Here is a 27,922-nt window from a genome sequence, read left to right as displayed (position 1 = left end):
GTCAAATGACAGAAGACCTCTGGTGTCACTGGAAGCACACGAACATCTCTCCAAATTACTGCTGTTATTGAAACGTGCTCCAATTACCAAAATATCTGGGTTCCCACGGAGAAGTACAGCAAGCATTCAGTGTGCACACACATACATACCACAGATAAAGCAGTTATATTAATTCAGGTTAAGAGTCAAACGCCCACAAACACGGAACCTGGCCAACAGCCTGTAATCACCATCAATAAAGGGATTCCATAAAAGGAATCCACACCTCTGATACCTCATTTAAAATCGCCTTCAGTCACTGCCTAGGAGCACCCCCTGGGTACCATGGCAGCCAGCTTAATACTATAGGTGTGTGTATATTTATTTATTTTACTCAAATAGAACTTTTGAATTTTTGATTTATGTGGAGTGTGAAAACAATAGAGCGTGATTCTAACATATTCCCAATTGTCCATTAATTAAAGTCTTGAAGGGTTGGGACTACCTTTTTACATGTAATCTGTTCCCCCACCACCTAAATCCTCAATGACTAATGTAAACCAAAAAATCCACTTAGCTTTTCTGAAACTAGAAATCCAAGAAACATCAATACCCGCTGAAAAATCAAACAGAAACATTGTATTTTGCATGCTTTCCCATCCTTGTCCCTGAATAGAAGTTCATAAAACTGAAACCCAGATACTGCTATCTTGGGAGGTCAGGTTTAGGCTGTGTATGTTCTCCAAAACAGGGCCTGGTCCAAGTACATCTGAGATTCTTCCTGAAGCAGCAGAGAACGTAAGTACAAGCAAAAAGGAGGGGTTGAGATGCACAATAACTCTTTATTAATTATCTTAGAGATGGACTGAGAAAAATCCCCAAAGGACTAACGTATTTTTCTCTTCTGTCCTTGAGGCTGAGCTATAAGTTTCACTGTCCTGACTATACAGCTCTGGTTTCATGAGCGACTGAATTCCAAAATGTAGAGCAGAGGTAGATTCTAAGATACACACCCAAGAGAGAGTTTTGGGGGCGAGGCATCAACCTGAAAGAGTAAAGCCCCTCATGCAAGCCAAACCACAGCAGAGACCCAGACTCAGGCACCTCTGCCTCAGAGAGAGTGCCCTCCTTGGGTTTCAGACTCACTCATTTCTACTTTTTGCTGGGGGAGGGGAAGGGACACTCCACTGTCCTGCTTATCTCCAGGATCCCTCTGCACACCACCCACTCTGGCTGAACATGCCCCAGGCCCAGAGACCACAGCACTGCACCCGGCACCATCCAATCAAACACATCAGCTGCAGACCCCGGTCTCTTCCAGGAGGACCCCCCATTCCTTCTCAGAATCCTGAGTATTCCTCACCCCCTTCAGCTCACCTACAGCAAGTGGCTGCCCCTTCTGAACCAAATCCCACTCTTCCCGATCCACAGGCTTCAGAGCCAACAGACCTTGCCTTCTGCATCACCTGCTAACATCCCTTCCTAGACACACCCGACCTCCCAAGAGTGGGCCCACACACCTTCCTCACACGCTCCAAGCCCGCACAGCCTCGGAGCCCGCACACCCTCCAAACCCCTCTTCCGGGTCCCGCGTCGGGCCCGGCCTACGCGGCCTACAATGGGCGACGCAGAGGCCCGCGCCCCTCAGGAATGCGCGCCCGGCCGCACTACTCACCCGAGTGGCGGCGGCGGCGGGGCCCCGGGACCGGCTCCCAGAGCGGCGCGGCGCGGCGCGGCCCATGCGCTCAGCGGCGACGCGGCGGGCGGGACCGGGCGGGGGCGCGGCCCCGGGCGGCCCCCATCGCAGCGGCGGCGCGGCGGCCCGGAGGCGGGCGCGGGGCAGGCCGCGGGGGCGCCGCCGAGGCCGGCCGCCCACTCCCACCGGCCTGCTCCGCGGGGACGCGGCTCCGGCCCGACTCCGGCCGGCCCGGTGGCGGCGGCGGCGGCGGCGGCGGCGGCGGCAGCGGCCGCGATCGCTTCCCCGAGCCGGGAGCCGAAGCTCACAGCGCCGAAGCCCAGGCCGGAGCGCCCCCGCCGGCGCCGTCCGGAAGTGCGGGGGCGGGGCCCGGAGCGTGAGGCGGGGGCTTGGAGCGCGGGGGCGTGTCAGGAGCGTGGGGGCGGGGCCAGGAGCGTGGGGCGGGGCCGGGAACACAGAAGAATCCCGAGAGCGGTGACAGGGCGAAGAACTGTGGTGGGAGGAGCCTCTAATGTGGAGGCGGGGCCGGAGCGTGGAGGCGGAGCCAAGGGAGTGGCAGCCCGGCCGAGAGCGCTAGACGGAACCGGAGCGCAGGGAAGGGCGAAGAGCGTAGCGGGTGAGGCCTCGAGCGTGGGGGCGGAGCCTCGAGCATGGAGGAGGGACCTGATGTAGGCGGGGACATTGAGCGTGGAGGCGGGGCCAAAAGCACCTAGGCGGAACCGAGGCGGGCCCGAGGCGTGACGCAGAGCCTGAGCGGATGGGCGTGATCAAATGTGTCGGTTGGGGAGGGGCCTTCGTGTGGACGGTGCCAGGACGCTGTCAAGGGTGACCCGGAAGGGGGCGCCGGAAACTGCGCTGGTCCCCTGGGGTCTGTGGTCCGGGAGGGTGGCCCGAGCACCGAGCAGACGGACGGCCCCCAGGCGCACTGCGGGCGCACGCCAGGTTGCAGCCCTTTTCTGCCGCCCACACGGTGTCCACCGGCCCAGGGCTCCCCAGGTCGGCACCCACAGGCCCGGCCCGCGCCCAGCCGGCTTGCCAAGGCCTCGGAGCTCCCTGAACGGGAAGACCCTCTCGGGAGGACGGCCAACTGCCCATGGCACAGAAGAAAGCAGGTGTCCAGGAGTTGGGCGGTTGGATAGCACAGCCAGGCTGACCAGGAACTAAGCCCCTGGTGACATCCAGCCTCTTTGTCCCCCTGCTCCGTGCCTGCTGCCCCCCAGGCAGCCAGGACCCTGAAAAGGTGGGCTTGGGGTCTGCCCTCCCTGAGTCCCCAGCCCATCAGGACCCAGCCAAGACTAGGGCACACAGTAGGCATCAAATAAATTTTGGATGTCACTTGGGCAGGGGCCCCAACCTCCAAAGAGCTGTGGGCGGGACTGGCTGAGGCCCCACCCCAACTGGTCCAGCCTGCCTCAATTTCCCCCAGGCACCATCCAGCGTCCCAGCAAGGGCTCCACTTCCCATCACTGCCCCGTGGGTCCCACTGGCCCAGGCCAGCCTGAGAGCAAGGGCTTCTGGGTGTCCTGATCCTTGCACCCACTACCGTTCTCCCTCTCTCTGTTTCCATGGCAGCCCTTGCCTGATCTGCAAGCCCAGCTGGCTAGCTCCCATGTTGCCCACCCACCACCAGCCCTTCCCAGAGGAAAAGGATGTGGGCACCAGGAATTGATTACTGCCCCTAAGGAATTGCTTCTGCCACTCCCGTGATCACCCAGGACCTTGTCCTCCAGCAGTGCCATATCAGACCTGGCACCTTGAAAAATGCTTCCAACAAGCTCCAGGGCATGGCTGTACCCCCATTCTAACACAAGGAAGTTGAAGCTCAGGCCACACAGGGACCTGCTCACCTCCTCCCAGCCCAGGGCTCCCCAGCCCCTCATCCATCCCACACTATCCTCAGCAGCCCTCACCTGGCCTGCTCTCTGGAGCTCTCGCAGCCTTCAGGGCTCTTCCCTGGGTGCATTTGGTCACTTGCCCATCTTCATGCTTCAATTATGCTGGCCCCCCAACCCCCCCAGTTCACCTCTAATGCCACCACATCTTCTCCTGATTCACCCTTGCTGCCCATCCTCATCCCTCATAGCTACCAGGCAAGGGGAGAAGTCCAGGCTTGGGGCACTCTACTCACCAGCCAACCTCCTACCCAGCTGCCCACTGCTGGCCCCTGCCTGGGGTGAGCAGCACAGAGGCATCCCAACCCCCAGCATCCAGCTTCCCAGGACTCAGCACAGCCTCTGACGCCCAGGGTTTCATAGGAAAGGGGAGCAATGAGGGACGAGGGCCACCAGGGAAGAATCCCCAGCCTGCCAATGGCCCAGGCCACCACCCAGGGCAGGCTGGGCAGGAGCAGGGGCTATGGGTAGGGAAAGCACATCAGAGGAACTGCACTGCTGAACCTACTAGAGTCCTGGTGGCAGGTGTCACTCTCACCCACATCCAGCTGGGATGGCCCCAGGCCTCCCAGTGCTGGGTACAGGAGATGCCTTTGCAGCCTCCCCCGGACCCTGTTCAGCCACAGAGACTTAGAGACAGAGGAGGTGGCCATCATGGCACAACAGAGTCTCTGTGGGGTGCAGGAGTCCTCGGTGGGCCGAACAGACATAAGGACCTCCAGGACACTGGTCCTCAGGCTGTCTTTCCACCCCCAGACACGGGCCCTCAATGCTTGCCTTGGTTCTGCAGAGCTGCTGCTGTGGCCAGGCCAGGCTCCCAGGGTCGTGTCCACATCCATCCTCCTCCTGGCCCATGGTGGCAGATGTCCCCAGGCCCTGGGACCAGAACAGGGCCCTCGTGCTTCTGGCTCCTCGGGGCCCTCGCCCTGTGGGGACAGGAAGGGAGTCAGAAAGCCTGGAGGAAATGCTGTAGCCCTGCTTCAGGGTTGTGGCTATGGGCACTCGGGAGGCTGGAGCAGGGTGGCAGTGAGAGGAGCCCAGAGGAGGGAGCTTGGGGAGGCTCTGAAGAGAGGGAGGCAGGGAGGGCAGCCCTGGCAAGGGTGACCTGGCAGGGGGACTGCGTCAGCCACCCAGAGCTGAGAGCAGACACAGAGCTGTGGGAGGCTCACTTGGGAACAGGGAAGTCCATGATGGAGCCCTCTTTTCCTACAGAAGTCCTTTAAAATGCACCCCTCCCTGGGGGCAGGAGTCTGCCACAGGAGGCTTTGATGTGATAAACTGTAGATGACATTTGTTCAGGCTTTCCAGGAATGAAATAAAAAACTTAAAAGCAGAAAATAAATCATTTTCTTCAACTGAGACATAAAAGGAATATTTGAAACTGAGTGAGCTCTGAAGCCTTACAGATGTTTGTCCACTTGGCTGGGGGAGACCACTTATAAGAATTAATCCTTGGGAATCATCCAAGATGCACCAAGGTGGTATGTTGAGGGGCGTGCAGCATGGCACCATGTGTGGGGGATGAGCCCCAAAGACATGCTACTGCACGTCAGACCCACACCACTCCTGACTCCCAGGAGGGGAGGGCAAGGAGGGGCTGTTCTGAGTCAGGCTTCTGGAGGGAGTTACAAGCTTCAGGCTGGGCCCCTTCTGGGCTCTGCATTTTCAGCTCTTCTGCCTGGCCCCAGGTGTGCACAGTGGGTGTTTGCAATGGGCAGGCAGGTGAGGACCTGGAGAGGGAGGAGGCCTTGGCTCATCAGTTCTGACGAGTGCAAGTGGACTTCCCTTCTGAGAGGTGGCCCCAGCCACAGCTGCCAGCCACCTTCCTGGCCATGAACCTAGACCCCTGGGCTCCATGTTTTGTCCTGAGTGTCCTTTTTGCATCAGTTCTGAGCTCAGCGAGGAGGGCCAGGTGTTCCCCCATCACAAGTTCAACAAAGGATGTGGATACATCACACCAAGGGTGTGAGAGACACCACCAAGTAGAAAGGCTTGGAGCCCACACACACGGTACCCACTTGGGTGGACGCAGAGAATGTGCCTATAAAGACAGGAACTACCCCAAAGCATTAATACTGGTCATTGCTGGAGGGCGATTAAGGCGGGCTCCAGTCTCTTCACACATCAGGAAGAAGGTCTACAACAATGCTACTGTTGAGATCTTAGGATAACCAGGAAGCTGCAACAGGCCGTCGTCCCATCAACGGTCAGTATAAATTAATCCATCATAGTGAGGCCAGCCTCAGGTGAGGATCCTGGGGTATGGGACAGAGTTGACCCATGGGGCAGTGTCAGGCGGGGTGTGACTGCTGTGGTAGCCCTGAGTCGGCCTTGGGACCAGCAAGAAGGTGCCACTTTGAGCTTCCTGGGCTAGCCAGCTCCATGGCCACCCTGGGCTGGGGCCTCCCTAGGCCCTGACTCTGCCTCAAGCAGGTCCCCCACCTCTTTCCACCTGTGTCTGGCTCCTCTCACCCTTCCCACCTGGGGGCAGGTGTGTCCTCCAGGCTGCCATCTTGCATCCCTCTTGTTGCCTGGAGTTCTCTTGCCAGCCTGCAGCCAAAGCTGCCACAGACAGAAGCCCAGGAGCAACCCCAGTCCCAGTGCCAAGCTAGGGGAGGTGGGGGGACAGGAGCAGGGCTTTGCTTCAGACAAACTGGCTCCAAGGTCACCTCAGTGGTGCAAGACACTTTCTGACCCTGCTGCTCTCTGTCATCCAGTCCTAGTGGCCCCTGCTCCTAGGAGGCACCTCATCCTGCCGTGGCCTCTTACGGGCCAGGAGGTCCCACACACAGAGATGGAGAGCTGAGCACTCTGCCATTGCCGGTGCGGGCAGTATGCTCACAAACGGGCGCGGTGGTCACATGCTTGCTCCCGCTCACTCAGAGCCCGGAGTCCCAGGCCCCACAAGCTGGTGGCATGCTCGTCTCAGGGTCCCTGCACAGACCACTCACCCAGCACACTTGACACAGCTCCCCTCATCCCTGCCAGCCCCCAGGAGTCAAGGGCGAAGCCCCAAAGCCAGCACACTCCATGCCAGGGTGCCCTCCACACACCCCCAACTCAGGTCTCACCCTGTGTCCTGAGGGGGTCCTGTCAGTCCAGGCCGAGGGGGACAGCAGGGACGCCTTTCTGCACTGCCTCTCTGGAGGATGCTGACTGCAAGGGTGTGTCTAGTGGGCTCAGGGATGGAGGATGGGCATTGAGGGCTCAATGGCCAAGATGGCTCCCACCAGCCACAGGGGCTTGGGAAAGAGGAGGGGTGAGCAACCCACCCACCCCCAACCCAGTACCTCCCCAACTTGGGGGCCTCAACATCACCCGCCCAGCTCCTGCCTCCCTGGACACTTAAGTGTCTGCCTGTGTCTTGGGCCAGCCAGAGACTCTGGGCACCTCCTTGAGCCAGAGTATCGTCCTTAGCAAAGTGAGAGTCCCAACGTGATCCTGCTGGCCTCAGAGGTCTGTGTGTGACCCTCCATGAATGGGCCCAGGCCACGGGATGGAGCCCACGCTGGCTGTGGTCTCAGACACATCGCAAACAGAGAACTGGGCCTCCTGGCCTCACCCACCCCCAGTGCTATTTCCTCAGGAGCACTGGTGTCCACATGGAAGGGCCAGGTTCCTGGGGACCTCGGCCCAACTTCTGGAAGCAGCAGGTAAAGTCCCATCTTCCCAGTCAGCCTCCCCTTCTGCTCTTGGGGCCACCTGCCCGCGTGCTGCACTGACCCTCATGCCAGGCAGACTCCCCCTCTGTCCTCTCTGTCCCTGTCCTGGATGCCCCATCCCTGAAGGCCTCTCCCAGTGCTGTGAGTGCTCACACCCATCTGAGGGTTATTGTTTCTCCTTCCACCTGACACACCTCATTCCACCCCCAGGCCCCACCCCGGCCAAGTCCCCATAGTCCTGGGGACCAGGGCCACCCCTTGAGCTGATAGCTAGGGGCCTTAGTGGCGGGGGGCAGGGAAGTGCTGCCCCAGGTGGGCGAGCTGCCCCCGTCCCCAGCCCACCCCTCCAGGTCTGCCTCTGCCACCCGCCCTCCACTTTGCCATCCCTCGATGTCTCTCTCGGCTGCCTAGGAGCCCTGCGGCTGCCGCAGCCCAGTTGTAAGTATGTGATTATGTATGCCGGGTCCCTCTGGCCCCTTTGTTGCTGCAGAATCTGTCATGGCAAACAAAAGTGCACTGGATTAGCCACAGTGGATTAAAAGATTTGCTTCTCAGAGTTTACCTAATAACCTAACAATCGCACTGACGGAGGCTTTGAACCTCTGAGACACACTCGCCAGGCCATCTGGGAGCCCTCAGCCTCTGCGGGCAGCAGGATGGTTGGGGTAATTACAGGCAGCCTCCGCCCGTCTTCACACCCGGCTCGGCCGTGGCGGGCCTGAGCGCTCGGCTCCTGCCAGGCCTGTCTGGGCCCAACGTGGGGACAAGACCAGACTCCAGGAGAAGAAGATGGAGGCCCAGGTTGGGGGCCAAGGCCCAGGCAGGACCTCCTTCCAGAGGGCCCGCTGCCCAAGGCCAGGTGTGGGTGGTGGGCACCAGCCCTTGCCTGCACGGGCCCCCCCCACCCCACCAGGGGCATTCACACGTCACACACAGCAACAAGAACACTGCAACATGGAGTGCAGCCATGGCCGGCAGGTGACACTCCAGGTTCCACCATGCCATGGCGCACAGCCCCACGGGCAGCGCCCCTCAACGCACGTTCCTGCACACACGCGTGCACACGCGCACACACACACGAGCGCGTCCCTCTTTGATCTCCAAAGGACACTCCATTTACAAGCTCTTAATCGCAGCTGCCTTTTCGGGGCCTGTCCTCTGAAGTCCCGAGTAATGGGATTTGGCGCTTCTGATCCATCTTGGGCTGACCACTCCCCGTTATAGGTGGACGTTTTTTCCTTTTTTTCCGCCTTTTTTTTTCTTCTCGAAAAAATGCTTCTGAAACCGCACTGCCTTGACATGCCTGTTGCCTAGCCCTGGGAGCAGTGGCCGGGCAGCTGTTACGCCCAGGGCCTCGGCCAGTTGGGGGTCTTTGATGCCGCCTCTACGTGAAATCTGCCGAGAAAGACCCACGAGAGCGTTTTTTCGGACCTCGGTGCACTGGGATTCATCCTGCCTTGCGCCGTTTCCTTTGTCTCTCTTCCCATGACCCTTCCTTGGGATATTTGGGGAGAGGGTCCCGGGGCGAAGGTGCAGAGGGTGGGGTGGGCTGAGGGCTGTGGGCTCAGCCACAAGAACAATGGGCAGCAGGGAGCGCGTCCACCTGTCTGCCTGTCTGCCCGTCTGTCTATCCATGCGCCCACCCAGCTTACCTCACCTGCCTGGCTCCGTGTGCCTGCTCCCGCCCCACCGGCCCGCGCTCCGCCATGCTGGGCCTGGCTGTCCGTCCGAGCACTCTGAGCCACTCCAGGAAGCGGGTCCCTGCTCTTGGCCACTGTGTGGCTGCAAGGAAGAAGCGTGACTCTAGGCTGCAGCTCGGGCTCCCACCGCCGATTGGCTGAGGCAGGGACCAGATGACGGCCTCGGAACCCTATGGTAGCCATGGCAACCAGCCCCTTTAGACACCGCCACCCCCGAGCCACTCCTGACTGCGGAGGGAGCAGGCGGCACCGCTGGTGGGCCCGCGCCAGGGTCCCCTTGGAGGGTCGGGTCAGACGTGGCTGGATGGCTGCTGCTCCTGCACCAGCTGTTGGGTGTTTCTTTGTGTGTGTGTTTCATGCATGTCCAGTGTTAGGGGCCCCTGTCCCTCTCTTGGGACATATGCTAGGCCACTCCATGCCCTTCCTGATGCCCTGGCAGTGGCAGGAACAGTGTCCTTGCAGCCCCTACTGAGAGGAAGACTTCAGGTCAGGCTTGTCCCAGGAGCTGAAGGCCAGGCCCAGGCTGGTGAGAAAATAATGTGTGAGGGCAGCAGGAGGAGGAGCAGGAGGAACTCCCCACCCCCAGGAAGCAGATTCAAGCTCTCCTCCACCTCAGACCCCAAAGGGCCTACGGGCCTCACCTCTGCCTGCCAACCCCTCTGCAGCCCTCTCCTTAGTCCTTTGGACACACAGTCACACACAGCCCTAGCATGGCCCTCCTGCCCCACAGACCTTGTGTCTCTACCCAATAGGACCCTGGGACACTTTCCAACCCTGTGTCTTTGCACCCACTCTTCCTGTGGCCTGCCCCAGTGTCCGCTGGCCTCAGTGAGGCCTTCCCTGATGTCTCAAGGCCACAGTTATTCAGCAAGGGCACAATGCAGCATCACTCCAAGAACTAGCCATCCTGGGTGCTGCAGGACAGAGAGCAGCTCAGACTCACCCCCACCTCATCTCCATGACAACCCCTGGCCTTTCAAAAAGCCCCTGGGGTCAGCACCTCCTGGTCAAGGCCCCAACATAGGGCACCTGAGAGCCCTTAGGAGGCCCAGCCCTACCTGCTGAGCAGAAGATGGAGGAACAGCTGCAGGGCTTGGAGAAGCAGGTGTGGGCCTCAAGCCCCCAGGAGGAAGCCAAGGCTGAGGCAGGCCCCTGCCGAGGCCACTGCCAAAGCCAGAGGGACCCAGGTGTAAGGGAGAGCATGGAACAGGAGTCCAGAGTGGTCACACATCTGAGGGAACAGGCATAGGGCAGGCTGGGACCAGAGTCACAGGACACAGAAACTGCTCGGCCAGCACCCTGGACTTGTCCTGAACTCTTCACACTGGCCTGGCCACACCCCAATCTGCCCAGTCATGGAGCTTCCACCCCCAGCCTCGGGGCATCCCCTGTTGTGCTGGATGCCATGCGCAGACAGATCTCGTCCAAGGGCAAAGTGGGCTGGGTCACCTGTGGGTGGTAAAGGGGCCAGGGCCTGGAGCCTCATTCTGGGGCTCAGGGTGAGCACGGGAGGACTCTGGCGTGCAATAGCACAGGGTGCCAATCTGCACAGGGCTGGTGCTGCTGGGCAAGTTCTCCTGACCCAGGGCTCCAGCTAGGGGGCAGCCAGTGGCGGTGAGCAGAGGGGCTCAAGGGGATAGCAATGGATGGTGAAGGTTGAGGTGGGCCCCAGTGCATGTGGATGGGCCCTACAGTGGCTCCCTTGTGCTCCCAGCACTCTGACAGGGCCCGGGTTGCCCTCTGCACACCTGCCACCCTGCAGACCCTGATAGTGCCCTAGGGGTCAGGCACAGAGCCGTGGACTGAGCCCTGCCCCTCTCAGCCTAGGTTGTCCCCTCTCTAGGTAGGGTTGATCCTTCTGCCTGCCCTGGGACACAGGGACAGTGGAATCAGGCAGTGGACACAACAGGGCCTTGAGACATCATGGTGTTGATGGCCATGCTACTGTCAGGGCCTCCAGTGCTGGTCCCGAGGGCCCCTCCCCAGTCCATAGCCATAGTGATGCTTCACCCCCCTGTCCACAGCCCAGCATGGAAGCTGACTGGTTGAGCTGTTGTCATTGAAACACATAGGAAGGTCAACCCAGCTGGTGCAGAGACAGGGGCATGGCCTGTTTGCAGCCATGGGTAAGTGCAAGGCAGCTCAGACTTCCACAGGTTTGACCTTAATCAGCACAACCCCCTGCCCTATACCAACCCAGGGTCCTGATGGGCTGCAGGGCCTCAGCCAGGGCAGAACTGGAGCTCTGACAGAGCAACAAAGAGACTGTGGTTGAGACCGTGCAGAGGCGTCGTTGACAGGAGACGGAAATGAAGGCAGCTCAGGAGCCTCTGCCTGACCAGGGCCAGGAGGGTGGGACACGTGGAGGGCAGGGACGTGTGGCTGATGGGCAGCTCAGCTCCTGGCTCCGTGCTTGGGGGTGAGTGCAGCCCTTGTGTCCTCTCCCCACTCCCACCTCCCAGAGGAAACTGGAAGTTCTGAGTTATTGTTTTCTTGGGGCTAGGGAGTGAGTCTGTCACTCAGTGAGGGCTTCTGAATCTTTCCTGAGTCAAGGATTTTGTGAAAATTTGATGAAACTGATGCTGCACCACCAGAAAAAGGCTCATGTTTTAGTTCTGGGGTCAGGACCACACTCGGACCCCCACCTCAGTCCAGCCTCAGGCTATGCGGGGGGGAGGCAAGTGACCTGCTATGGGCATGCCAAGCTCCTCCCAGGAGCCAGCTGAAGCCAGTCTGGGCCCACCAGTGCTGACAGGGAGGCCAATTCTACCCTCCATCCACCTCTTACCTCCCCCGGACTGCTCACACCTGGCCCAGGCCCCACCCTGCTCAGGCCACAAGCCCTATGCCAGCGCCAGGTCCCTCAGGTCCCTCGAGGCTCCAGGAATGGCACAGGCACCCCCTCGGCCTATGGTCTTAGTTGGGGCGGGAAGGAGCAGGCAAGGGAGGGGTACCTGAGTTAATATCAGTGAACTGGGGATGTTCTGGGTGCTCATCACAGGGGTACCCAGGCAACAGACTGGGGAGGGTGGGAAAGGGGGGGCGGGGCACAGAAAGGGGATCCTGAACGTGGGAGGGAACCAGGAGGTGGAAGCTGGGGAGACTGGCCCACCCAGAGCACCAGCAGTTTGTGTGGTTCACACAACTGGGCTGGGCATTGCCAGCCCACAGAGCCAGGCCAGGAGTGAGCTGGGCATCATCAGCTTTCGGTAAAATTCTTAAAAAATTAAAACGGTCACAGAATAGGGATGAGGACACGTCCGTGGAGGAGACTGGGACTGGTGACCTCTGGGGCATTCCCCCCAGGGCTCTGACCCCAAGGCAGCCCCCAATCCTGGATGACCTCCTTGCGAGCCATGGAGCCTCCAGGGCCCTCTTGCAGCCATGCCCACTGACCAGCTGCACACTCCCTATGGCCTCCCGCCCCATAAAAGCCCAGGTGGCATCATTTCCACAGCTCCCTCAGGGGAGCCTGGTGCCCCTCAGTCAGTTGCCAGGATCAGGTCAGGGGAACCCACCTGTGTCCTCCCAGAGAGACCCAAATGGGTCTCAGTGCTCAGGACTTCCAGGTAGGGTCAGCGAAGAGGGTCATGCCACCCCTAAATCTCAGAGCAGGAAAGGCCTCAGGTGCCTGGTCCAGTCTCCCACTGGGGGCCACATCCCCACCCAAGTTCAGGTCTGGGTCAGCCGAAGAGGGAACATCTGTGTCATAGGCCCCGCAGGCCATGCAGCTACTGCCTCCTTTTGGACCGTGACAGGGAGGTGCTAACAGAAGCTCCAGACTCAAGGCCTTCCCTGCGAGACACTGGCACCAACAGCACCCTCTGGGGCCCCTGCATCTCCCAGAGCTGGCGGGGGGGGTGTGCTCGCCACCACCCCAAAGGCAGTGCTGGTGCAGACAACCATACAGCCACTCCCAGAGCCAGAACATAGCACCAGGCCTTTGCTCTGGAGAACATTCCAGGCAATGTGCAATGGGGAGGAGTGAATACAGTCCTACTCTATCCTAGGATGCCTCCCACAATGCTGGGTTCTCCCAGAGAAGAGAAAAGCACCAAAACCTTGCACACCTAGGGACCACCACCCACCTCAGCTGCATCCCGCGTCTCTGAGGCACGGGGTGAGCCTGATCCTCTAAGCAAAGCAGCACACACACAGCCCGGCTCACACTTTACTCACACTGTCCCCCAAGGGTGGTGACCTGCCTTGGCAGGGCCTCCAGTGCGGGGAGTGGGGGACAGAGGCAGCGAGAGGGCCCCAGGCCTCTGGGGATCCTGGGACAAGAGACCTCCTGGGGCCTCCACAAAGCCCACCCTACCCGGGAGCTGCACGGCCAGCACACACGACCACGGGTGGCCCAGGCTCTGTCCACGGTGCCAAAGGGGGCGGGGTGCTGAGCTTGGCTGTCAGGCCCAGGTCCCAGTGCGGCTACGTCCTGCTGGCTCTCTTCTGCACCACTGCCGGCTCGGACAGTGCTTGCTGCTGAAGCTGTTCAATCAGCTCCTCCACGTACACCCTGAACAGAGGAACGGGGTCCTAAAGACAAGACAGGTCACAGTGAGGCACTCTGGGGAGGGTGGGGATCCAGTTCCCGACCAAACACCAAGAGGAATCGAGCATGAGAGGACCAGGCCCCTCCAGCTTGGCCACGGGGTCAAGCAAGGCTACTTGCCATCCGCTAGCCCCCAGCCCAGATGACAGTGCTCTGTTTGTGGGAGAGGGGCCACACGGGCCTTGGCTGCAGACTCCGGGAAGAGAGAAGGGGCAGCAGCTGCAATGGGCCCCCTGTCCTGGCAGCTATTACACGCTCCAGACTCCTCTAGGGGACAGACACAGAAGGCCTCAGTGCAGTACTGGGCAGACCCTGGGGAATACTAGGTGGCCACAGAAATCGATGGTGCCAAGCATCCAGCTCTTATCCATCTTCCCATCCACGAAACCAGCCAGGGGAGCAGGATAGGGTCAGGACCTGGAGGGAAGGGAATGGGCCACGCGGAGACCATAGCCCACAGCTCCCGCTGGGCAGCAGTGCCTCCCCAAGCCCACCCAGTGCCCCGGTCAACGCACCCCAGGGGCTGCTGCTTGGCAGCTGTGCCCACTCCTGAGAGGGCAGGGCAGCTGGTGCTCACACACACTCACCTTCTCTTCCAGGAGCCTCTGCTTCTCCACGGCCTCGTCCAGCGTCAGGCCAACCCACTCGGCTTCTGCCTCCGGGATGACAAACGCCTGGGCAGACAGAGATGGGCTCGCGGGTGAGGTCAGGGGCGGGCAGCCAGCCAGGGGGCCCATGAGGAGCAGTAAGTAAAGGCTGGAGCCCTGACCTTGTACTTATCGTAGATGGCCGCCCTCCTGTCGGGGTCATCTGGGTGCAGCTGGGGGTCCTGTCGGGCAAGCCGCAGCAGCATCCCTCGCTTCAGGTCCATCCCAAACTTTGAGCACAGGTCCTCCTTCGGGGTCTGGCAGGAGACTCTGCATGGGGCCAGGTGCTGCGGGCAGGGCCCTGCCCGCCCCCACCAGCCGGCCCCTCCAGCTTCCTCCCCAGCAGCTGGCAGCCCCCAGGCCAGCCTGGTGGAGCACTTTAGGCCAGGTGGGCAGCCCCAGCACCCAGACCAGAAGCGAGGAAGGTCTAAGAGCAGAGAAGGAGGCAGCTGTGCTCCCTCGGCCACATGGGCAAGATGGCCGTCCACAGTGATAGACTCTCACTGGGGCTGCCCAGAAAGGGACATGGTCCCGTTTACATCTCACAGGGAACCCCAGCATGGTGCAGATCTGCTTGCCTTAAGAATGTAGAAGTCAAACCCGTAGGCCTCGTCGATGAGGTCCAGGGTGCGCATGGTCACGGACACGGTGAACCTGGTATCCAGGATCTCACTGTAAAGCTCACGCTGGAACAGCTGCGGCTTCCACACCTTCTTCACCCTCTTGGAAAGCTGAGGGGGCAAGAAACTTGGTGAGCCCACACACTGGAGTGGGGAGACTGGGCATGTGGAGCTGCACGAACCAGTCCCCACCTGGGGACCCAGTTGCCCACCCAGAGGTCAGCTTCTCCCCAAACCTTGCCCAAGTTGCTGGTGTTTATTCCAGACACACCGCACACACAACCATAACTCCATGGTTCACAGGTCATCACATCCCAAACCAGGGACCAAGGGGCCAAAGGCAAAGGGAGACGCTAGCCTAGGAGGCCTCAAAGACATAAGCCCCCTCCTCCCCCCAGGCTCCCCACCAGAGGCAACACAGCTCAGGGGGCAGACTCAGGAGACCTGCTCCCAGGTGAGCCTCTCGGCCTTCCCAAATGCCAGCAATGCAGGTGTCACGAGAAGTAGGGAATGTATGGCGGTCAAGCTGACAGGTGACCTTAAACCTCATTCTCCATCTCTTCTCACCACACAGGGCTCATCTATATACCTCATCTGGCTGCCAGAACTGCAACTTTTTACTCCTGAGGACACTCTTCAGATGGAGCTGTGTCTCCACCAGACTGTAAGCTCCCTCTCCCCCAGGGGTGGGAGTCCCTTTCACTATCCAGGTACCTTCAGAGCCCGGAGCAAGGCAGCGAGGCCCAGGAAGTACCGCTCAAGCCCGTCCTGCTCACCCACCTTGTCGTTGTTGACGTATCTGTGACCCTGCACCCAGCCCTCGCCGCCCCAGAGCCCCAGCTGGGACTCCGGGGGATAGTGAACGGGAATGGGCACGTCCTCCACGCGCTCCCGCTGCCCGTTCTTGGGGTTGATCTTGCTTTTGACCCCGTGTGGCCTGTAGTGCACGGGAGTGGGCGTCCGCGCCTCCTCCAGGGAACGCAGGTAGTGCTGGGGCAGGCGGGAGTAGATGCCCTCCCGCAGCCGGAGCTGCTTCCACAGGCCGACAGGGACCTTGTGCAAGGGCATCGCGGCGAGCCTGGCAGGAGGCAGGGGCCACCGTCACGCGCGCCCGGCTGGACGCGGGCCCCGACCCCCACCCCCGACTCCAGCCCCCGGCGCCCCGCCCCAATTCTACCCTCACAAGCCGCCTCGACCCCTGCCCCATGGCCCCACGCGGCCCCAAGCCCAGCCGCGTAACTCCAAGCGGCCCGACCCCACGACTCCCGCCCCCGGCCCCCAGCCCCATCCCGACCCCCGGCTCCGCCTCCATCCCCCCTCAGCGCCCGGCCCGCCGCGCGGCCCCGACCCCAGCCGCGTGACCCCGGGCGGCCCAACCACCGCAAGACCCGGACTCCAAAGCCGGGCCACCACCTACTTAACTGAGTCCCGCTCCCCGCCGGAACCGGAAATTGTGCCACGGCACCTTGCCCTCCACCCGCCGCTGACTGGCTGCAAAGCCGGTCGGTCTACACACCCCCTCGTCCCGCCCTCTTTCCCGTCTTTAGGGACCATGGAAAGCTGCGGAAACGGCGGCAGCTGCAGGCACCGTCGGGAAGTTGGGCCCATTTCCCAGGAGCAGGGCCTTGTCATTCTCGGTCCCACCTCCCCTCCTCCCGGAAAGAGCACAGAAAACAATGTAAAAACTCTTTTGCCTTGAAACATCATGTAGAATATTAAATTCACCAATCACAGTGCAATCAGAGCTACAGAAAAATACGTCTTAAATGTCTTGAAAAAAATTCCTCCCCAAAATACTGTATATAAATGTTTCCGCTTTACAAGCCTCGAGAATGCTCCAGTGGCCAAGTGCTGGGTGACTGGGGGTGCGGGAAGCCTCCAGGGAGGCCGCAGCCTGGACAGGACTCAGAAGGGAAGACGCCAGGGCCAAAAGATGGGAGAGTGCGTGTCCCCCACCCTGGGCTTAGCAGCCCTGTCCAGCACCCTCACACAGACAGCAGCCCCTTAGGGAGCGGCAGGGCACTGCTCTTGGGGCAGTCAGCAGCCCTTACCGTGCTTCCACCACAGAGGAAGGAGAAAGGCAGGGCCAGGTCTCCAGGAGCCCCCTCCCCAAACGTGTGGTTGGGCCAGTGCAGGGCGACAGCCATCACCTCTCCTGGGAGAAATTCAAGGAGGTGCTCCCTAGACAGGGCCCAGGAACCCAGGGGTCAGTGGGACACAAAGATCGGACAAGGTGTGCCCTGCAGGCCCAGCACTCCCAGAGCAGCTTGGCAGCCCCCTCCCCAAGAAGCTCATCGCAGGGGCCTGCAGCTCTAAAACTGAGAGCCAAAGGGAGTGAAGGGGGAGGGCTGGACAGCCAGAAGTCAGCCTCCCCCATTCTACCCATGGCAGCTGGCCCTTACGGACATCCCAGTGCCATCAGCTCCCTGGTAAATGTGGTCACTCCTTCCCATGGCAAATGTATCAGCAGGGGGCATCCCCATTCCCAAGGCAGGCTGGCATTCAGGGGCACAAGGTGTCAATGAGCCAGGGATGGCATAGCTCCCAGCCTACAGGGCAGGGGCCCATGGGAGGTGGGCTCGGGCCTCCTCGGCCCACCTGGGTCTCTCATACCACAGCCTCACAGGGGAATAGGGCAATGGGGTACCCTTACACCATATCTCCCTCCAACCATTCCCAGCCCAGAAGAACTCAGAGCCTGACCCCACATGGTACCTGTGGTCTCCAGGCAGCCAGGCCCAGGCCCCAGGGGCCACTGCAGATACCAGCTGGGACCTGCAGAGGGACCGAGTCAGCTGACAGCCAGTGGGCACAAGGGAGTTGGGGGGTGTGGTCCTCTCCTCGGGAGGAGAAAGCAAAAGAGTGCTCAGGGAAATTTTATTCAGTTGGAAATGGATCTGGACAGAGTCCCTCTCCCTTGGTCCTGCCCCTGGCTGGAGAGATCATCAAAGCTGCAGGTGTCCCCAAGCTGGCTGTGTCATGTCACTGTGTACAGCTCGTCCCGGTGGTTCTTGCAGATCTCATAGTGGCAGGTGAGCTTCTGGGAGCAGGCCCAGGGCTTGGTGTGCTGTTCACGTGGTGGCAGCAAGAAGGCTGCGCTCCCTGCCAGCAGCATGTGCCAGATGCTGTGGGTATAGTAATAGTTGTCACTGGTCATCATGGAAGTGTAGATGGTGATGGCCACAGCGGCCATGGAGATGCCAGGCAGGAGGTAGAAGACCCAGCGCTGCCAGGAGGGGGGGTAGCAGTGGCGCCGGCGCCCGCAGCGGTACACCTGGAGAAAACCACCGCACGAGTGTTGGCACAGGGGCTGCAGCCACAGCTCCCAGGGGCCTGCCCAGGTCTGGGAGTGTGGGCTGCTTGGAGGGGTTCAAGGGCACAAAGATCTATGGGTTCCTCAAGCCCAGGCCCTGGGCATGAAGCCACACTGAGCCCCTGTGGGTGCCACTGGCAGCCCTCAGCAGATCTGGAGGACTCAGACCCAGGACTGAGAACATGGCCAAAATGAGGGGCCATGCTCTCTCCTCCCAGAGTGAGCGTGTATGGAGAGCCCATCCTCTTTTACCCCAATTACCAGGAGAGGGAGCCTGGGCAGGACCCCAGGCCTGCCCTAGTTCCTTACCCACATGGTGACCATGACCACAATGGCAAAGAGGCAAGGCCCCATTGTGTTCCAGGCAGCCCTGCGGTCCAGCTGCAAGGACATGGCGAAGACCAGAGCGCCCAGGAGAAACAGAACCTGGGCAAAACACAGGGACGATGGCAGGGTCACAGGAGCCCTAGGCCTGGTTTGTCTTTGATGGCATAAGGTCCAGCAGGAGCATATGGTTTGGGCCTGCTGGTCATCCCACTGTCCCTACTGCCCCCTAGCACCTCTGCCAGTCCCCTTGGAGCAACTGGCACACCCTGCCCTGCTCTGCTGGCTGGGAGGGAGGTGCCCCTCCTCAAGCTCCTGCATTGCTGGGATCCATCAGTCCCAAGGGTCCATCCACAGGTGGATTTCTTTTTCTTTCTTTTTCTTTTTTTTTTTGCAGTACGCAGGCCTCTCACTGCTGTGGCCTCTCCCGTTGCGGAACACAGGCTCTGGATGCGCAGGCTCAGCGGCCATAGTTCACGGGCCCAGCCACTCTGTGGCATGTGGGATCCTCCCGGACCGGGGCACAAACCCATGTCCCCTGCATCGGCAGGCGGACTCTCAACCACTGCGCCACCAGGGAAGCCCCCACAGGTGGATTTCTAATGTGTTTTGTTTTGTTTTGGCTGCGCTGCACAGTTTGAAGGATCTTAGCTCCCTGACCAGGGATTGAACCCACGCTGCCCTCAGCAGTGAAAGCACGGAGTCTTAACCACTGGACTGAGAAGGAGTTTCCCACAAGTGAATTTCTGGGGCACAAACTTGGGCAGGCAGGGCACCAGGGTATGCATCTCCATCAGCCAAGCCCGGCTGCAGCAGAAAACTCCCCAAAGTGTCCTCAGCACCAGGGACTCCAGGAGCACAGCTGGGCGCTTCTCAGGGAGGTCTGGTCCAGGGTTGGGGCTTCAAGCCTCCTCTCTGAATGGGGCCCTGGGAGAGAGACAGGCCTCGCCCAACTCTGCCCACCACCTTCCTTTCCTGGCATCCTCCGAGCAGCTGACACAGTCCCTTTACAACTGGAGGCAGCCTCTTCCAGTAGGCGACTGGTCAGTACAAGAGGTTTCGAAGGGCAGCGGCCAAACCCCCTTTCTGGTGTCTCCCTCTACACGCTGTGCACAAGGGCCTCCGCCCCCCCAAGAGCCCAGACCCTGGGTATCAGGAAATCGCTCACGTATTTAAGTGCAGCCTTCAGCCGGGCCATGCAGAGGACGGTGACCCAGATGGACACTCCAGAGCCCAGGAAGTCGCAGTACTGCAGGGTGTCATAGTTGAGGATGCACAACACCGCTTCACCCGGCTGGTCGCAGGCGTGGTAGAACTGTGGGGCCGGGCGGTGAGCGGCAGCCCAGGTCCCCCTACCACCCCCAGGGGAGCAAGCAGGCCTACCGTGGAGAAGAACATGGTGTAGGCGTAGACAGAGGCCTCCACCAGGAGGGAGCGGTGCACGGAGATGGCGATGGGGGCCAGGAACATGAGGTTGCTCAGGGTAAGCAAGAGGGCAGCCGCCTTCTGCTGGGCCGCCGTCTGGGCTGTGCTGTTGTCTGTGCAGCTCCACCCACGCCAGCCTGTGGGCCAAGGCAACGCAGAGGGGGCTGAAGGTGGGCAAGTGGGGCAGGCTTGGCAGGGGGCACTTTGGAACCTCAGGGCCCTCCCCTCACCCAAGGCCCTGCAGAGAAGCCCCTTCTTCACCCCTGAGCAGGCCGGGACAGGTGTGGGTAGGTGTGGGGCACATGTGGGTAGGTGGATGCCAGTGTGGGTAGGTGGGGGCAGGTGTGGGCAGGGGAGGCCAAGATCAGAAGGCAGTACCATCTCTGGGGGTGCCTCTCTGTGCCCGCACGGGGGCACGGTAGGGGTGGGAAGGGGGCATCTGTCCTTGCTCTTCGTGGGCAGCGCTGGGATGGGCTCCCAGAGGAAGGCACAGGGCTGAGAGGCCAAGGGCACAAGTGGGGGGAGACATCAGGACCATCCCTCACCTGCCTTGCAGCTGCAGCCCGCATACAGGTAGCCATGTCTGCGCAGCAGGAGGCACTGGCCGTAGGGTCCACAGTCGTTCAAGCAGGGCACCAAGTACAAGGTGGTCTCCACGAGGACCGAGGCCTGCTCACACTCCCTGCGAGGAAGGGGCCATAGGAAGGCTAGCTGCTGAGGTCTGCCGGTCAGTCCCCCACCAGTGCTCCCAGCAGGGTCTTGGACACATGAACCCAGAGTTGAGGCCCCCGAGCTCCGAGCCCTGGAGGACAGCAGCCACAAGCTCTGTGAGGCCAAGATGCCCCTCTTCCTCCCGCTGCCCACGTACCAGCCTGTCTGGGGCTGTGTCCTGGACCAGTGCCCCTGCTTGTGTCCGGACTCTCAGAGCTGCCACGGGAGGAGTGGCCAGGTAGAGGTGGGGAACCCTTTAGAACTCCCAGAAGGCACTGACCCTGCACGGCTTGCAGGAAGTCGGGTCAGCCCCAAACTGGGATGCGGGCAGCCCTGTCCATGGTCCCGAGGTCAACCATTTGGCCAGCTGCCCTCAAGTTTACTTACTCAGGTCTCTCAGGGCACATGAGCTGCAGGGAGAGGTACCAGTTGTCTGTCTCTGGGTAGGGGATGATGAGGTTGGCCATGGGAGAAGAGGCACTCAGAGACAGGGGGTGGCCCTGGAAGAAAGCTGCAGAGGAGGAGGAAGCCCTGGTCATAGGGAGCCAGAGGGCCTGCTGGTCCCTGGACCGGATGCCACCTATACCTGTGGTGCAGCTGAGCGACGCGTTGAAGCTGAGCAAGGGTGAGGCAGCAGTCACACAGGCTACCACTGAAGTGTTGGTAATCGCGGTCTGGAAAGAAGGCCGTTCAGGGTCAGCCCCCGGCCTCCACCTCAAGTTCACCCCTGGCGCTGGGTGCTGTTCTCTGTGGACCCCACTGGCTCAGGGCCCAACAGGACCCTTCCCCTCCAGGCCTGGGGCACCCAGCTTCTGACCCTACCTGCAGCCCTGGGCCTGCTGATGGGGACCTGCTGCCCCGGAGAACAGGCCTTCTGTTTCTCAGATGGTGCCTGTTCTGGCCCAACGTGTGCTGGGCTCACTTTGTTGCCCGAAAGGCCACCCTGATCCCGTCTCCGTGCCAAAGTTGGCACAGGGAGGCCTGAGCAGCATCACTCCACCCAGGCAGGTCTGAGCCCTGGGCCCTGAGCCCTGATCCGAGCCGGGCCTCTAGGGGCTCTTGGACCAAGGTACCTTATTGACCCGCATGGAGATGGTGAGGGAGCCCCCGCTGTCCATGCCTGTGTTGAGGTTCAGCCGCATCACTGAGGGCATGTCCGACTGCACGAGCACCGAGACCCTGTCCAGGGGCTGGAAGCGCACAGATACCACATCCACGTCTTCCCGCAGGACGGGGAAGCTCCTGAGGCAGAAGGGGCCGCCACCCATGCTGCTCCTCCGGTCCAGGTCCTGGTAGCTGGGGGTCGGGGGCAGCAGACCAGTGGAGGTGTTGCTGCTCTGGTTTGGGCTGCTCTGCAGAAGGTGCTGGAAGTTCACACTCCATGGCCTGCAGGCTGTCAGGACCACAGGGGCTCAGCTGGAGGAAGGCCTGAGGGCGGAAGGCAGGAGGCAGAGCCATCTCCCCGCTCAGCCCACCTGTGAGAGCAGCCACAGCACTGAAAGCCACGGACACACGGGGCCCGGCGAGGCTCTTGGCCGTCACTTGCAGCCACCGATCCCAGGGTGGTGAGGGCAGCAGCAGGCGGCAGGCCTGGGTGGGGCTGCTGCAAGTGAGCACCTTCTGGAAGTTTCCAGGCAGGGTGGCCGAGCCCACGGTGAGGCGCACAGGGCAGCCCAGGCTCCCGTTGGATGCACAGCCCTGCAGCTCCAGCCGCAGCTCCTGGGTGTACTCGGGGACGAAGACTCTGCAGCCAAGGGGATACGGCCTCACTTGGGCTCTGCAGCTTCAACCAACCTCCCCGTATACTTCACCCTCAGAGTGGTAGCCAAAGGGGGCGAGACACCTGGCCCCCACTTCTTAGCACGACCCAGAGATGCAGACCCACCGCTCTTTCACCCGCAGTGAGGACAGCAGTACCACCCACTCCACCAAACCTCCACTCACTTGAGGTAGCTGGGGTGGGAGAGGAGGGTCTGTGGAAGGGGCACATCAGGCTCCAGGATGGAGACCTCGACCACTCGCACGACCAGCATGTCAGGCTGGAAGATGTAGGCACAGGTGGGAACAAAGCCCTAAGGAGAGAGCAGGCACAGGGGAGAAGGGGAAGCAGGAGGGGGCAGCAGGGCTGGACCAGAGAGCCCTAGTGTTGGGGGATGCAGGGCTAGACCAGAGAGCCTGCGGGGGAGGGTGTCAGGGCTGGACCATAGAGCCCTAGGGTGGAGGGGCAGGGCTGGGCAGCAGAGCCCTCAGCAAAGTCTGCCCTGGGGAGATGAAAAATAGGGACAGGCCATTCATGCTCTGTGGGGTCCTGCCCACCCCCCGCCCCTGGAGGGAGCCCCCTTACCTTCACCTCAATCTTATGGGATGAGGGGGGCAGGTGGGCGGCCACAAACCAGTCCCCGGGTGCTGGGTGGGAGATGTTGACGGAGGCGTTGCTGTGCAGCATCTTGAGGAGGAAAGAGGGCTGAACGGAGGTATTGTCAGGGAAGCTGGTGCCCAGTGGGTTGATGATGGGAGGGGCGCCGTAGCGGAAGTACCTGGAGGCAGGGAGAGCAGGGCAGGCTCAGGTGTCGGCCCAGGAGGCTCAGGTTGGGGTGGGGGCAGTGGGCGGGCACCTACACGGTGATCTCCACATTGGTGCAGGTGGGGCCACTGCCCCTGGACACCTGCAGCAGCCAGCGCAGCAGCACTGTGTCTGTGGGTACCCGGAAGTGGAAGAGCCTGGCACTGCCATACCAGCTGTAGAAAGCCAGCTTCTGCGGGGCCTGCGAAAACTGCTCCGACACCAGCCTGGCATCTGCGGAGAAGGCGCTGTCAGCCAGGCCAGGGTGCCCAGGATCCCCCTCCCGTGGGGAGAAGATGGAGGCCCTCATGCCTGGCCTGGGCCAGAGAGAAGAGGCAAGGGAAGCCATGGAGCCCCTGGGATGCCTGGCATGCCCACTCTGACCTCGGAAAGGTCACTGCTCCCCCCCAGCCCCCGGCAAGGGCCCAGGGCTCAGAAGTTTTCACTCAGGCATCACGATCCCACTCAAGTCCACACATCCATCTTTCTAAACCCCTCCAGCCCTGCCAACGATCTCTAGCTCACAGGCTCAGTCCCCCACAGCCATTCCTCTGCCAACTTTCCCCAGATCTCCACATCCCACCCACCAGCCACCCCTTATCAACGAGTCCCACAGCCACCCAACACCGATCACCCCAACGGTCTCAGACCTTAGAAGCAGGAAGAGCCCTACTCAGAGGGCAGCTCCTCTCCACACTGGTCACAGCCCCACCTCCCCTCCCTCCACTGCAGCCCTGGCACATCCAGGGCTGAGGGATGGAGTCTGAAGGGCACAGGAAGTGGTCAGGGCGGGAGCGCCCCTAACTGTCCTGGGCACTGGACGCCAGGACACTCTCCCCCACCTCCTCTGAGCCTCCCCAGCTCCAGCATCCTTGATCCTGGTTCCACTGGACAGGCCAGGGTGTCCAGGTCTGGAGGCTGGCCGCCTGCTCAGGCCATGATTTGGGATACAGTTGCACCAGAGCCGTCATCCCCCCTCACCCAGACAGGAGGCAGGCAGAGACCCTGTGGGGAGGGGACCTAGGCTGGAACAGCTACCCCCCAGCTCCAGTGGGCACAAGCCCCTGCAGAGTGGCCCCAGCCCGGGGCTCCCCTGCACCCCAGTACTGGCAGTGGCTCCCAGGCCCCCACCTCCATGACTCCCCAGCTGCCCTCCCCCACACACTCCAAAAGTTTGCACTTGCAGCCCCCTTTTGTCATGCCAGCCATTCCCAAATCAGCTCTGAAGGTCTGCTGGGACTGGGCACAGAGGCCTGCAGCCCCACCTGGATTAGGGCCCTCCCGGGAGTGTCCATTAACTGGCACAACCTCCACTGGAGCATGTGTCTGGGGTCCATGGTGTAACCACCTGCCCCATGAGTGGATGAGGGTGCCCACTCAGACTCTCCCTCTAGGGCCTCCCACAGAACAGGCATGCTCTGGTGCTCTCTGTGTCCCAGGGGTGGCTGACAAGGCACCTGGGCTGCATGGTAGGAAGCTATGCCCCAGTGCCAGCTCAGGCCTTGTTCTCCGTGTGACCTTGGCCATTCCTTCCCCTCTCTGGGTCCTAGCTTCCTCTGAGTTGGCTGAGGCGGACAGCACCTCCCTTTGGCTGCCCCTCCCTCCATGGTTAATGGATGTTAAAGTGCTTTAAGAAGAAATGCATTGTGGACACAGCAGGGTGTGGTCTCCTCTCCTCTGAGCTGGGTACCTCCCCCTGCCCCACTGGGAAACTGGCAACTCACACCACCCCAGCAGCAAGCCCGGGCCCTTCCAGGTGGGCCAGGTGAGCAGGTAAGGGAACCAGGTGAACAGCTGGCTTTCCTGCCAGCCTCCTGACCCTGCCATGGAAACACCCTGAGAAAAGATAGCAGCCCACTTGCAAAGCCAGTCTGAGCTCGGAAGAGCCCGGTATGGGGGGCTGGGCAGGGGTAGGCATCACATAGGACACACTCCAGACTTTCCAGGTGTCTACTGGCCACCAAGTCCCAACTGCCAACTGTGGCCTGAGTGCCAGGAGACTAGCAACCACTGAGCTAATACAAACTTTCTCCTGAGGCTGTTGCAGCCCTCCCCCCACCCCAACCCACCCACCCCACCCAAGGACCACAGGGCCTTAGAGAAACAGTCAGCCAGCCCACCGGGCACCCAGCTTCTAGATGGGGCCGGGCAGGGGAGGTCCCGCTGCAGTGTGCAGCCCCCTGACCAGAGTGGCCAGGTCCTCTGGCCCCTGCCAGCCCTGGACACCTGCAACCCAGCTGGTCGTTGTGAAGTTTCAGCAGGTGCATGAGAGATAAGAGAGGTCACCCTAAGACCCAGTGGTCCCCACTCTCAGGCCACACAGCCCCTCCAGCACCCCACCCCCAGCTCTGCAGCTCTCCATCTGAGCCAAATGTGGAAGACACATTTCTGATATCAGGGAGCACCAGTCACATGCACACCTGCTCTGCCCACAGCCCCCTCCAAGGACACAGGGCTGGGGGTAGGAGAAAGAAAGTCCCTGAGCCTGTCCTGGGAACCCTAGTAAGGACACCCTGTCCCACATCCTCCAAACCAGTACAGGCAAACAGTGCGGAAACTCTGCCCACCCAGAGACCCCAGAAGCCAGGATCACACAGAAACCAGGATCACTTCAGCAGGCCTGGGAGGTGAGCGGCTGCCCCAGGTTTTCCATCTCCATAAACTCTTCACCAGTGTCCCCTCACCTAGCCCTGATCCCGGAAAAGGAGGAAAGGAGAAAGTAAGGATGACTTTCTCATCGGTACCCGATGGAGCAATTTCATCAAGGGCCCATCTCGGGGAAACTGCCTTTCATTTCAAGCTGTGCCAAGCTCAGAAACCAGAGGCACAACCCTCAAAGAAACAGGAGCTTGGAGAAGCAAGATTTCAGAGAAGGGGGGATGGGCTGGGAGCCAGCCCCAGGCTGTGCTAGGTAAGCTGCCTATTGCCCGGTGGGGCATCTGGGCCCTCCCAGCCCCACCAGCCTGGCCACCAGAGAGCCCAAGGCCTCAGGAATCAGGCAGTTTACTCAGCATCCTCAGGTATCCTGCAGAACCCCAAGGACAGCACCTTCTGGTCTAGCCACCTCCTTGGGCCTTCGTCAAAGGGAGTGGAAGTTCCCAGACAACACAGAGGTGCCCATTTCTCAGAACCACTCTGGCCTGCTAGGGTCCTGAGGACGACTGGGAGTCTAGCCTCCAACAAGCAAGGCCAGCTGTTGAAAGTGACCGCAGTAGTGTGGTGGTCACCTTGGGAGGGGTGGAGGCATTACACCCACCCCGGCTGCTACTCTAGGATCTAAGCAACTTTTTCCCAACTCTGGCCCTCTCCCAGACCAGATGGGGACCCGGGAATCCCACGGCCCAACGTTTCTTCCCAGGGGCTCGCAGCTCCCCTCCGCAGCTCTTGGAATCCCAGAAGAGTCCCTCTGGGCCACTTCACCCCCATGTCCTGGTGTGCGAGGCTCGTGCCCGACCAGAACCCGTTGGGAGGAGGAGGAGCAGGAAGGACGGGAGGACTCGCTCGAAGGGGACCGTCTGGCCAAACCCGGCCACGGGGACAGAGGAGGGGGCGCGGGTGTCCCTTCTACCGCCCGCTGTCACACTCGGTGCCCCGCAAGGGGCCGCCCTGCGCCCCCAACCCAGGGTGGGGACCTGGGCCCTACGTCCGCGCCAGGTGAGCGCACAGGTGCCCCCAGGTGACTCACAATCCCGGCCGCTCCCCCCGCTGCTCCCTCCGCCCCCCAGCCCGAGCCCCCGGGATGGCGCCCGCGGGTCCGCGCTCTCTCACCGCTCTTTTTGCCGTCGCCGGCGGCGGCAGGCGGGGACCGAGCAAGCAGCAGCAGCAGCAGCAGCGGCGGCACCGCCACCGGCACCGCCACCGCCGCGCCCCCGGTCCCGGTCCCAGCCCGGCGCATGGCTCCGCGCTCGACCCGGCGCTACCCGACCCGCGTACCCGGCCACCCACCCCCGCTGCCGCTCGGGCAGCCACGGCCGCCACTGCGGCCCCAACCGCCGCCTCTGCCCTGGGATCCCATCGTCCGGGCCGGTCCCAGCCGCCGGCGCCCCGGGCACTTCCGCCTGAGAGGCCCCGCCCCGCCGGGAGCTGGGCTGGAGAGGGGCGCCGGGCGCAAGGCGCTGAACTGGGCTCGGGGGATGCGCGGGGAAGGCGATCTGAAGGAGGATGCGGGGCGGGGGGCGACGCGGGGCGGGGGGCGATGCGGGGACCAAGAGGGCGCGCAGGGAAAATGGGTCGCAGGGAGGTCCGGACTGGTGGGGAACTCGGGCCCGCGACAGTGCGCAGGTGGGGGAGGCGGGGCGGGATGGAGTGGAGGGTCTCGGGACACGTTGGGCGGAGGGAGGAATGGGGACGAAGGGTGGCGCGGGACGCCGGGGGCCGCGGGGGTCTTGGTTCAGAGGGAGAAATGGTGGGGCGTGACTTGGAACGCACAGCAGATTCGAAGCGTCCGCGGAGTGTCCCCAGATGCTTTCTGGACGCTCTGGGGGGACCCCGGGACGCGAGTGTCTTTCGGTCCCTGCTCATGGGCCGGGCGCCGCGCAAGGTCCGGCCAGCCTGCGCCGGCTCCTGCCTCCCGGAGCTGGACTCCCCTGCCGGCCTCCCGGCGCGTCACACCACAAAGGCGCTACGAGTATGTGTGAAAAACACTTTCATGGAAAAATGAAAAGGCTCCTTGTACATATTTCGTACACTGTGAAGGTGGCGATTCACGTCAGTGGGTGGGACTCACTCACCCTTGACATCCGGGTAGATTCCAACAGATTAAGGATTTCAGCGTGAAAAGGAAACGATGGAGGGACTGGAAGAGAACATGGGGAAACTTTTTCACAGCTTAGGGGAAG

At 61.5% G+C, this 27,922-nt stretch overlaps 3 protein-coding genes across 19 annotated transcripts in view; all 3 read right to left on the bottom strand.

Annotated features, from left to right (window-relative positions):
* Nucleotides 1–9,023, bottom strand: part of AXIN1 (axin 1) — a 65,389-nt gene extending 56,366 nt beyond the window's left edge. For 3 of the 8 annotated variants that reach the window (XR_010836468.1, XR_010836469.1, XR_010836470.1), the window contains exons 1-2: nt 8,882–9,023; nt 4,345–4,493 (exon numbers count right to left, since the gene is read on the bottom strand). The gene's annotated coding sequence lies outside the window, so the exon portion shown is untranslated. The remainder of the gene's footprint in view (nt 1–4,344; nt 4,494–8,881) is intronic. The other 5 variants (XM_067012755.1, XM_067012757.1, XM_059036343.2 and 2 more) reach the window with 3 other exon arrangements.
* Nucleotides 9,024–13,086: 4,063 nt separating this feature from the next.
* MRPL28 (mitochondrial ribosomal protein L28) overlaps nt 13,087–27,922 on the bottom strand; it is a 65,744-nt gene continuing 50,908 nt past the window's right edge. Inside the window, exons 1-6 of one of the 4 annotated variants that reach the window (XM_067012766.1) lie at nt 16,166–16,416; nt 15,529–15,826; nt 14,707–14,859; nt 14,251–14,385; nt 14,069–14,155; nt 13,087–13,465 (exon numbers count right to left, since the gene is read on the bottom strand). In XM_067012766.1, coding sequence (XP_066868867.1) covers nt 13,358–13,465; nt 14,069–14,155; nt 14,251–14,385; nt 14,707–14,859; nt 15,529–15,826; nt 16,166–16,380 — 996 coding nt within the window. In that variant the 5' untranslated portion in view covers nt 16,381–16,416 and the 3' untranslated portion in view covers nt 13,087–13,357. Of the gene's footprint in view, nt 13,466–14,068; nt 14,156–14,250; nt 14,386–14,706; nt 14,860–15,528; nt 15,827–16,096; nt 16,417–27,922 lie in introns of those variants that run through there. The other 3 variants (XM_059036365.2, XM_067012767.1, XM_067012769.1) reach the window with 3 other exon arrangements.
* Nucleotides 17,612–27,109, bottom strand: PGAP6 (post-GPI attachment to proteins 6). 7 transcript variants are annotated; one of them, XM_059036346.2, is made up of 13 exons: nt 26,853–27,109; nt 23,141–23,318; nt 22,866–23,058; nt 22,466–22,593; nt 21,997–22,265; nt 21,595–21,914; nt 21,108–21,195; nt 20,909–21,032; nt 20,356–20,492; nt 19,769–19,947; nt 19,554–19,700; nt 18,371–18,487; nt 17,612–18,022 (listed from the first exon to the last, which is right to left on the bottom strand). In XM_059036346.2, the coding sequence occupies exons 1-13, from the start codon at nt 26,977–26,979 to the stop codon at nt 17,726–17,728; spliced, it is 2,304 nt and encodes a 767-aa protein (XP_058892329.1). In that variant the 5' UTR covers nt 26,980–27,109; the 3' UTR covers nt 17,612–17,725. The 7 variants fall into 7 exon arrangements, with proteins under 7 accessions (XP_058892329.1, XP_066868859.1, XP_066868863.1 ...); XM_067012758.1 differs by having other exon boundaries at nt 22,466–22,560; XM_067012762.1 differs by having other exon boundaries at nt 22,466–22,560; nt 22,866–22,967; nt 23,059–23,318; nt 26,853–26,927.

The sequence above is a fragment of the Kogia breviceps genome, chromosome 14 (assembly GCF_026419965.1).
Source record: "Kogia breviceps isolate mKogBre1 chromosome 14, mKogBre1 haplotype 1, whole genome shotgun sequence".
Classification (NCBI taxonomy): Eukaryota; Metazoa; Chordata; class Mammalia; order Artiodactyla; family Physeteridae; genus Kogia; species Kogia breviceps.
Note: the sequence above shows the minus strand (reverse complement) of the source record. Positions and strands in the feature narration are given on the sequence as shown.